The sequence below is a fragment of the Octodon degus genome, unplaced genomic scaffold, assembly GCF_000260255.1.
Source record: "Octodon degus isolate 3935 unplaced genomic scaffold, OctDeg1.0 scaffold00003, whole genome shotgun sequence".
In the NCBI taxonomy this organism is placed as follows: domain Eukaryota; kingdom Metazoa; phylum Chordata; class Mammalia; order Rodentia; family Octodontidae; genus Octodon; species Octodon degus.
In genome coordinates, this window is record NW_004524579.1 from 36998734 (window position 1) to 37009901 (window position 11168).

Here is an 11168-nt window from a genome sequence, read left to right on the forward strand (position 1 = left end):
GTGCAGTAGCTTAGTTCACATGTATCAGTATATATAGTTAGTCAGGGTGAGAATCTTTCCAATTAACTGCTAGATTCAAAATTCTTCTGAAGATTCTCAGGATCATTGCCTTACTCATCTTTTACATATAACTGTATGGTTTGACATTGTCATGTTTCCTAGCTCTTCTCCTTTCCTTCTCTTGATTAGTTAGTCCTTGAGATCCTGCTTTCCTTTTACTTGTATTATGATATTTTTACTTCTTTATATATTCTAGATATTAGTTCTTCATCTGAGGAACAGATGGTAAAAATTTTTCCTACTCTGTAGGTTGTCTCTTCAGTCTTGGTGGTTTCTCTTGCTGTGCAAAAGTTTTTTTAATAAGATGAGATCCCAGTTGTTGATTATAATTCTCATGGGATTGGGGTTTTGTTTAGTAAGTCTTTGTTTACATTTATGTCTTTGATCCATTTCAATTTTAGTTTAGTGCATGGTGAGGGATATGGGTCTAGTTTTAGTCTTTGACACATGGAAAGCCAGGTTTTCTAGTGTCATTTAGTAAAGGATGATAGCATTTAACCTTTTTTTATTATTCCTCTTCCAGGAATTTGTTGGAACATTTTTTTTCTATCTGATCTCCCATGAAATTTTAATATTACATATATATCACACATATATTCATGTATGTATATGTCCATATATGTGTGTGTCCCTATATATGTATAGATTTTTGCCTCCCTAGTACATGTACTTGTACTTTAGACACAAAAGAATAAGGTTTTTGCCATCAGGGGGTGATAATACTGCCATTGAAAAGTACATAATATTTATCAGAAATTGATAGGCAAAAACTAAAATAAAAAAAAAGTAGAAAGAAATGCTTTAGAAAAGAAATTGGAAAAAAAAAGAAAGAAAAACTAGTATGTTTGAATTTCTTTCTGAAAAGAAATGCAATTTTTTCCTGAGTTTCCTAGCAGCTGTATTTTATTGAGTTGATTATACACAGGTTTCAGATCACAATGGATTAAATTTGGGTGCTTCATTTTCAACTTAAGATAATCAGAGAAGACTGTTAACTTATTGAGAGGAAGAAGCAGAAGCTGATGACTTTCAATGGAAAAGGATTGTTTAGACTTTTAAAAACATCTTCGACTGCTCACCACCAATGAAAACTGACATCTTCCCAAATATTTCAAAGAAGAAATAAGTCATGGATCATGTGAACATTCCACTTTATATTTTTATGCAGAATATTTAGAGAAACATTTTTCTCTTCCTATAAAATATTTTCAAGCCATAATCTACAAGAATAGCCAGAGATGGTGGGGCATGCCTATAATCCCAGCACTTTGGGAGGCTGAGGCAAGAGGATTGCAAGTTTGAGTTCAGCCTGGGCAACTAAGGGATTTAGCAAGATTCTGGTTCAAATTTTTAAAACAATGTTTTAAGAGGCTAGGGAAGTAGTCCATGGTGAAGACCCAAAATTCAACTCCCATTACAAAAAAGAAAAGTAGTCTATGATATTAGCTGTTAAAATGATACAGAGACTCTGGCAAGTGCAAGGATCTGAGTTCAATCCCCGGTTCCACAAAAAAAAAACAAAAAACGGAGACTGATCCTATTTTAAAATAGTATTGGCTGATGCCTCAGCCTTGTTATCAGAAAGAAACAAAGGATTGGTGGAGAATTTCTACATAAAGTAAAGAACTAGAAGCTACCAAAAGAAAGAGGATACTGAGAAAGATGCTGCAAACTTTGTTACAGAGACCAGCAAAAAACTGTGGGGACTGAGACACGCCACTCCCAGTGTGTCACTAACAAAAGGACTGTGGAACTGAAGACAGCTAAGAAGCAGGTGTGGCAGAGTACCTGCCCCTGTATGCCAGTGTGGGAGGCCATTAACTGGTATCCATTTTATAATAGTGTCAGCCGTTTTCTTAAGTTTCTATTCCCCTGCTGAGTTAAGTTTATGGTCCTTCTCACCTTGCCCATTCCCCGTGAATCACGTGCTATGCCCGAGGGGTTGCACCTTCCCCTGTTGCCTAGATACCTGCTGACCCCAAGAGCAGAGACTTCCTCATTCCTACACTCCCTATATATACCCAGCACCTCCCCTATAAAAAAACGGGACTTGATCAGAATCCTGTCTTGTCCTCATTCTTCGCGTCTCCTGTCCTTTGTCCCCTCTTCAATTCCCCGCTCCTCCCCCTGGTGACCTTCGTTGACTGACCTGCTGGTTCAGGACATGCCAGGGCTTGCGTTTCATGCCCAGTGCCTCGCCTATGTGCACAATCACGTGTAATTAACTAAAGGCAAACGTTGTTTCAGGCTATATACTTAGAAACAGACGGGGAAAAAAATGCACAGTGCTACACGTGGTATAATTCACAATCCTGTCTATGAGCCCCAACAGAAAAGTCTACTTAACAAAGCATTAAACCATGAAAGAAAGAAAAAAAAAAAAAGTCCTACTTCTGTTCTCTGTCTCTGTGAAGTCCTGGGGAAAGAGCTGGGATTTTAGTTTGAACTCAGTTCCTTTTGTGGAGGAGGCATGTATGTGCCTACGGCTTTGTGGGAAGTCTGAGAGAATCTCCTTTCCACAGATGTCTTTGGCAGCCACGCCTGAAATGTCACCCTTAATGAGTGAGTTAGCTTACTTTCAGCCCTCCAGCTCCCCCAGAGTGAGAGATGAGAGGAAGAGTCTTTAGACTGAGGTCTTCTCTGGGAAGAATGGTTCAGACAGCAGCAACATGGAGTCTATGAGGGAGTTTCGGGAAAGACAGGAGAGTGGCAGTTTAAGCCTCAGCCAGGGAAGGAGACAGAACCTCCCTGTGAGCTTTGCGGAGCACAGCGCTGCTGGGACCTGCGCTCCTGGCTGCCTCAGCTCCAAGACAGAGCAGTTCTGAGAGGGAACCAGGACAGACTCATGGAAACCAACCAAACACGCCCAGGCCAGAGAGTGCCGGGAGAACAAAATGTTCATCCAGGTTGTTTGCTGCACCTGTAAATAGCAAACTCCAAATGCTTAGCACAAAGAGAAACTGTGCGGCTGCCTACAGTCCCCGCTGCCAAAGACTGCTGTGTGGTGGGAAAAGGCGATCCGTGAATACCCTTATAACATTTAATACCATCATTATATTGGGCTGCTTTGTGTTTTATTTGGCCCATCATTCGCTGCAGGCTTTCTCACCAACTGAGTTTTATTAGTTTTTAAATTAGAAAGTGCTTGTAAAATGCAATTCATTCCTCCTACAGAGAATTAAATAAGTAAAATGTTTAGAGACTCTTTCATATAAAAATGATGATTAAAAGTAAATTTCAGCTTCTTCACCTGAAGGGCTAGGCATGGCCCCCCAGCATGGAGGGTAGGTGAAACTGGGACCCCAAGGCACAAGGGTGCAAGCTGGATACCGGTGCTGCCTTCAGGGACCAGAGCAAACACTCTGCTCTGAGTCACTGGGCTCTGTCCGTGGCACCATTCCCACCAGGGGACCACAGCTTATCTCCGCTGGGAATTCTTGATTGGCATAAACTTTGAGAAGTGAGTGCGCTTTGGCAAACCTAAATTACCAAAGCCCCACCAAGGTGAGGATGCCAATCGATACGAAGGTCTGGGTGAGATGAAAACCTGAAAGCTGGTGTTTTCGGAAGTATAAGAAGGAATGAAATTCTTCTTTGTATTTTGAGTTTTGCAAATATGGAACAGAAATGGGGTAAGAAATTTAAAGCATACTACATACTGAAGACAGGTATTTAGCACTGGGACAGGTCTGTGAGGAGCTTAGCTTGCCTGTGATTTATTGTTTTGTATAAATATTATATTTGCTGAAACATTTGGTCCTTCCCTTTCCCTCCCTCTCCTCCCGTTCCCTTCCCTCCTCTCCCCTCCTCTTCCCTTCCCTTCTCTTCCTTTCTCTTCCCTTCACTTCCTTAAGTGCAGGGGATGGAAACCAGTGCCCTGAGCATGCTAAACAAGTACTCCACCACTGAACTACACTCCCAGCCCTTGCTAGACCATTTCCAAGTTGCAATCCCAGTTTCTTCCTTTTATGTACTAGATGTTAGTACATCATACTTTTGTTTGCACAAGGATTTCAGGAGTTTTGTTTGCTTTGGAAAGCAGCACATATAATATTAACCTCATTTAACTATCAGAATATTGTCCAAAAGAACTAACCACAGGTCCAAGTGTCTTGTTATCATGCCATGAGATCAGCCTGTGGTGTGTGTGGCGCTGGCTTGCTCTGGCTCTGAGAGCTGACCACAGGCATTGTCTCTTACCGCCACAATCTGTGATCAGGTTTGTAGTTTAGACTTGGTTATTCAAAGCATGTTTTTTCCATAGGAACTGGAAAACTCAACACATGCAGACCTTGCTGCTTCCTAGGGAGCATACCAGGTAGGGGTGGGTGCAAGCGGAAGTACATGGGTGAGTAGTTTTCCCTAAGACAGAATACATAGCAAGCATGCATTCCATCAAGCCGTAGGAAACTCAGTGGATGGACCAGGGATGGGCCCAGTGTTGAGCAGCAGCAGCTGTTAGGCTGTTGTGACACCAAATGTGCCAAAGGAAAGCACAAAGACCTGTCTTTCATTTCATTAAAAGGCAAGTAAATGGGACTATATGAACGATGCTGGGTCTCTCTGCTCAACCAAAGGATCTGAAGAAACAAACCATGCTATTTAAGTGCAGGAGGTTGGAAAACCTCATGCAGCCAGGCTGAATGAAAGTCTGACACTTAAGGGAAAAGTCAAATCCAAAGTCCCCTCCACAAGTTCCCAACAACTGCACCAATACAATCTAATCTCTTCCATCAATCATATACTTCTGGGTATTTGCAGCCAACAGGAAGGATGGGTGGCCCTTCTGTTCATGGAAAAGGCTCCTGAGACATTCCTCCAGCCATCTCGAGCCCTCCCCTGCCTGGCTGGAAGAGTCCTGGGAGCAGTATGCAGCCACTCATGACCCAGCTCTATGGGGAGCCCATTTCCCCCGACAGGCCAAATCATGACTGCTTACCTTTACTATCCGGGTGGCTGGAGAGCTGTTGGAGAACTAGAAGACAAAGAAGAGACTGGCGTCAGCACAGCTGTCCATCTGACCTGGGAGGGCCAGGGCTTTTCACCTGTAACCCAGAAGCTGAGGTTTACCTTCAGCTGTCAGGTTAAACTCAGCAGTCACTTTGCCAAAACCGTTCTTGATGCAGCAGTAATAGAGACCCTGGTCCTTCTGACTGGCTTGAACGATGGCCAAAGACACGGCAGAGTTGTCCCCTGCGCTGTAATAGGGGACATCAATTTTCACACACTTCATCATTCTAAAGTTGCATTTTCCTAATTCCCTGAAGGAAAAAGAAGCCCATGTTTCCTTGCCCTTGTGTTTTCAGCCGATGAGCTGGCTAAGAACAAGATGGGATTAACTGTCTAAGTCAGTGGCTTGTCCTGAGGGAGGGACCACTGGAACTCAGTGATATTCTCATTCCAGCACCTGATATGAATGTACAGAGACTTAATGGAGTTTAAATGCCATCCATAGGGCCAAGGACGGGAATTGCAAGTATTAGGGCTGTCAGTAACACATCTGCTTAGAATTCACCTTTGTGATGTTGCTAATGGAAGTGTCCTACGCTTGAAAGAAACCTGGTAAATCTGGTAACTCCAACACCAACCTAAACACAGATACAATAATGATGCTTAAAGAAAAAGAATGCTTTGCTTTACTGAGGACACTTTTAAATAGTATACCCCCTTAGTGCATTATTATTAGACTCCCTAATACAGACTCTCCTAGTGCATACCAGCCAGCCATCCCCCACCACCCAGTACTCCCAGATCTCAGACACTGACTATGAATATAAAAACTAGTGGTGGTGGTAATGGTGTGTAAGGGGGGTGGTGGAGCTAACGTGTACAGGGCGCTTGGTGGGTATCAGGAGTTGTGCTAACTCACTAAAAACTTAATGCGAGAAGTACAATTACTATCCTCAGGTCACAAACAAGGAAACAAAGTTCAAAACTTAAGCAAATGATCTTGTTCTCACTAAGCAACCTCTGTGAGTAATATACGATGCCTGCCCTCGAGTCTGGGAAACCTGAATGATGACCGTAGCCACAATACTTATTCTAAAGTTTCAAACAAAGCCCTTCGCAGAAAAAAAAAAATGATATTCAAAGTATTCTAACTTTGTTCTATGTAATGAATTATGTTACGCACTCACCAAGATATTCTCTCTCTCTCTCTCTCTCTCTCTCTCTCTCTCTCTCTCTCTCTCTCTCTGTTTGTTCACTGTACATTTCAATCTCAATTTATTTCATAGTTTAATAATAAAAATCTAATTACAGTATCTTGAATTTGTCTCCGCTGTATGACTAACAAATGTGTTCATTATTGGTTGGCTTGTCAATAGATTTCACGTCTCTGATTTATTCATGCCTCTTGTGGAATATACCCAAGGCTGAAAATAAGGTCCACTAAATCCTAATGCTCCCTCCTCTGCTGTAGCCCATACACATGTTTAGAATGTCTGCTTATGACTGCATGCAAGAATCCTGTTCTACGTGGAAGACTGCCTGGCAGGGCAGTAAAGGTCTGAATTAGTGAGAGGGGACTGTGGGACGTCCTCTAGGCCCTACAGACCAGTGCAATACTTGTTGGCATTGAAATGGATGCTCAAGATGCCCCCAGAAGACCGGCACTGAACTGGAAGGATCGCCCCCAGAGCATCTTCCTTGCTGCCTAGTAATTCTCTGAAACTTGCCTCAGAACCATGAAGAGCTTGTGATTAAGGGGCGTCTAGTCTGGGATGCAAAAGATAAATGGAAAGTGGCAGTGAAAAGTAACTTGTACCTTTTGAAATAAGCCAGGAAAACCAAGTTTCATCTCCTGATATCCTTCAAGGATAAACATTTTTATATTTAGGGGGAAACTTGGCTAAATGCTGGTGGAGCACAACAGGAGCCTAATCAGTTGTAGTGAAAAATGCAAAAGAAGCCTTTGCCTAGAGGGAAATCAAAAACAGTGAACTTCGCTGGAGGGAGAAGGGCTCCACCCTGGAGACTGCTCTTGCAGAGCCCAGTGCCCACGGCCAGTCCTAAGGAGCCAGGCACACTTGATAGCACCCACGCATTCCCTCCAGTCTGGGCTGCCAAGTCCCTGCTACGGCTCCCAGTGGGATCCTGCCCTCAGCAACAGCCAGCCCACCACTTGCTGGTGGCCCAGCAGCAGTGACGTGACCCGTGCTACAGTAATGTGGCCCACACAGTGGCCGGCCAGCTCACGCCACGTGGACTCTTTCCAAAGCCCAGGGTACTTAGAAGTGCCACTTTCCCCTGAGTGGGGAGAGGAAACCAGGAACACCGGAGGGCACTGGCTGGTGATCTCTAGGGAGTCAGGACAAGTCACTGCTACCCAAACAGGATGAACATGCCCCTAGTTTCTTCTTCTCAGTTTCCTGAGTCCACTAGCAGAGTGCAGGGCCATGGAAGTTTTCTGACAACTGACTTCCAAACTAGCCTATTAAGTACCCGGAACTTGGACAAAGAGAGGATGGCTGCATATCCTTCACAGGTCACCATTCAGCCAGCTCTCCAGAGGGCTGGTTAGTTACCAGAGAATGCTCATGTGCTTGACTTTGCTCTTCACCATTTACACAGAACCCCCAGCCACTCCTTGGTGATGAGCTAACTTGGAGGTTTCTGTACAGTCCACAGTTTAGGATCTGTTTAATGTTGGCCCATTTTACAGCTATTTATAAATTTATTTCTACATTCCTTTGCCTGGTTAACTATACAAATTTCCATTCCTCAAATGCTCATTTGGTATATTTTGTTCTGTTTTTTGTATTTTCAGGGAGGGTCTACAGGGTGTTCAGGGTCTTACTACTAGATCGGACTTGTAGTGATCCACCTGTTTACAGCCTCCCAAGAGCTGGGATTACAGGCGCACGCCACCATGCCTAGTCTCAGTTGCCATCTCAGTGCACCCCAGGGATGGGGTTGGCATGACAGGCCCAGGGATCGAACCCCCGGCCCTGGCACCTGCTTACAGGCGCTTTAATCTGCTGAGCTATTTGGCTGGTCCTCAAATGCTCATTTGAACAGCTTCACCATCTTAATGGTCCCCTCATTGTTTGATGAGTGCAAGCCTTTGCTACACGCTAATGTTACCCTTAAGAGATTTCACTTCTCTGAAAATTATACTTTGGTGAGGGCTATTGTTGGGATATTGCTTGCCCTCCAACGGTCCCCAGAGTGCTATGTTTAGAAGGTGCTGTAGACTGTTATCAGGAGGGGCTTAGCAGGAGGTGCTTAGGTCACTGGAGGTGTCCCCCAACAGACATCAAAGAACTAAAGCCTTTCGTTTCCTAGCTTTGAGCAGCTTGCTTGACCACATGCTCCCACCACTGTCTTCCAGCACTCCAATAAGAGGCCCAAAGCAGTAGATTCACATGGTTTTGAAATGGAATCTCCAAAACCATGAACCAAATAAATCTTTTCTTTCCTTTATTTTTTCCATTTATGTATTTGGTACAGGGTCTCACTACACAGTTCAGACTCATAGTGATCCTCCTCTTTTCAGCTTCCCCAGCGCTGGGATTACAGGTGTGCACCACCACACCTGGACTTGTTCAACAGTTCTGCATGCCCCAGGGGTGGTGCCAGTGTGCCCTGCAGGATCAGGTATTGAACCCCGTTCCATGTGCTTGCCAAAGCAGTTGCATAGTCCACTGAGCTATCTCACTGGCCCTAAATCTTTTCTCTTTGTAAGTTAATGGACTCAGGTATTTCAGTACAGTGGTAGAAAGCTAAGACAAGGCAGTGAAGGAGTTCATGAAGGAGCAGATACAAAGATACACTCTGCTAGAGGTAGAGAGAGAAATTATCTAATATTTGGAAGAATGCAAATGACTTTTCAATATACAAAGGATTCATGACTCCCAAATATTCTCTCAAGTGTAACTGTGGAGAAAGCAAATAGGTTCAACTGCCAACAAGAAATGAACAAACGTCATAGAGAATTTAAAGACCCTTCAACCTAACTAGTGACATATATTCCTAATGGTTTCTGTAAATATGCCTCCAATAGAAAAAGAATCTGGAAAACTTGAACACAAATTATGAACTTAGAGAAAGGCTGGTTAATTAAAAATTGCTGAAAACTCACGTTAATTGTTCTTGGCTGACAACTTCAGAAAATAATTAAAATGAATGATTAGTACTATTTGATAAAGCTGTAGGAAACTCCTTGATTTAAAAACCAAACTACTTCTTTTCCATTTTAATTATTTTTAAACCATACAAAAGACAGTCTGGGTAGTGGTGACATTTTAGGTCAAGTGGTTATTGTATCAATCACAATCCAATTAGATTTTCCAGAGTGAGCTTAATAGAAATGAAACTATAGCCCAAGTCTTACAAGGCTGCCTTTGGGGAATAATTTCCAGACATATGTTTTAACCAGACATTATTTAATTTAATTAATAGGAAAACTCGGGCTTTCTCACGCTGTCAGCCTGGTGTGATGCCTCCCCTGGCAGTGCCCAGCCTCTGAGTGCTGTATGAATTGTGATGGTTTCCACTGAACCAGGCGATCTGTTTCTAGAGTGTATCAGATGAAGCAAGAGGTGCTTTAAGGAGCGATGAGTCAGATTCATCCCACACAAGGTCTTTTTGGCAACGATTCTCACTCTCACTGCTCTTCTATCTCTTCTCGGACTCAAAAGCAAACAGGTCTCCCATCTTAGAGATGGCTGCTTGTCATCCTCCGTAGTTGTTACCTCTCTATAACTTCGTGGATACCCTTTCTTAGCTTTGTTTGACCTTTGCCATATTAATGGGAATTTATGAAACAGTTCACACACCTAAGAAAAACTTACAGACCTACAGAAGAGATAGCTTTTTAACCTAGGGACCTCAGATCCTCAGGCTAGAACATTATTTGATGTGTTTGATAATTTTAAAATGCTAATGAAAGGTTCTGTGACCTCCTTAGAACCCAGAATTCATCAGTGGCAGAACCATGGAAAGAACCTTCCACGGTTTTCCCTGTGCAGACAGACATCTGCATTCAATTCTTATGTTGCTTGAATATTGTGGGTGTGGAGTCTGCTTCATTTTGCCTTTTTACTTCCTGTAATTTATTCTTCTGTTTTACAACTTCACTAAGAAACAAGCAGTTAACCATTGTAAAAAGCAACCAGAGACCAATATCCTACCTTCTCTGCACTTGGGCTATTGACTTGGAATCTTTCGTCCACCAGATAGTAGAATCTTCATGAATTTCTGCGAACTGGCAGCTCAATTTTACATTTCCAGAATGGTCAGGGAACATCTCTGCTTGGATCTTTTTCAGTAATACTGGAGCTAGAAGCAAGAGTTTTGCGGGTCAGCATAGGCAACAGATATTCCCATTTCATCTCATGTAATTCTTACAACAATCCCAAGAGACAGAGATAATCCCCCGATTTATGAATAGGAAAATAAGTGTGTGATGAGATGTGGCTTGCTTAAACACAAACAGTAAGAAAATGAACAACTCAAACTAATAAAAAAACTGCTTTTCATTACTTAAGATTTCTAGTGAAGAGCTAGGGAGATTAGGGAGATAGCCCCTCAGGGGTCTAAGCAACTGCGTGGCAAACACAAAGACCCGGGTTTGATTCCTGGTACCACATGCCGTGCTGGCCCCAACACTAGGCATGGTGGGGAACACCTGTAATCCCAGTGCTGGGGAGGTTGAGACAGGAGGATCACTATGAATCCAGGCTGCATAGGAAGACCCTGTACCAAATAAATTTTTATTTATTTATTTATTTATTTATTTATTTATTTATTGGCAGAACCAGGTATTGAACTCAGGCCCCTGTGCTTGCCAGGCAAGCACTTATTCTACTGAGCTATCTCTCCAGCCCCCCTCCAAATAAATTTTTAAAAAATTCCTAGTGCAAAAGTCCAGTGAGATAGCTCAGTGGCCTAAAGCACCTGTTTAGGCAAGCACATTTCAATCCTGGCACCACATGCCACACCAGCCCCACTCCCAGGGTGGGCTGAGCTGACCATAGAGTCCAGGGCACAGTGGCACATGCCCATAATCCCAGCACTGGGGAGGCTGAAAACAGGAGGATCACTATGAGTCTGAGCTGCATAGGGAGATCCTGTAACAAATATATATATTACAGTTTTTGAAAAAA

At 43.1% G+C, this 11168-nt stretch overlaps 1 protein-coding gene across 4 annotated transcripts in view; it reads right to left on the reverse strand.

The window, feature by feature from the left end:
• The window catches only part of Alpk2 (alpha kinase 2), a 135252-nt gene that overhangs the window by 26532 nt on the left and 97552 nt on the right, over nt 1–11168 (reverse strand). For all 4 annotated transcript variants that reach the window (XM_023715306.1, XM_004623737.2, XM_023715304.1 and 1 more), the window contains 3 exons: nt 10194–10341; nt 5131–5258; nt 5000–5035 (listed from right to left, as the gene is read on the reverse strand). In XM_023715306.1, the coding sequence (XP_023571074.1) occupies nt 5000–5035; nt 5131–5258; nt 10194–10341 (312 nt within the window). The remainder of the gene's footprint in view (nt 1–4999; nt 5036–5130; nt 5259–10193; nt 10342–11168) is intronic.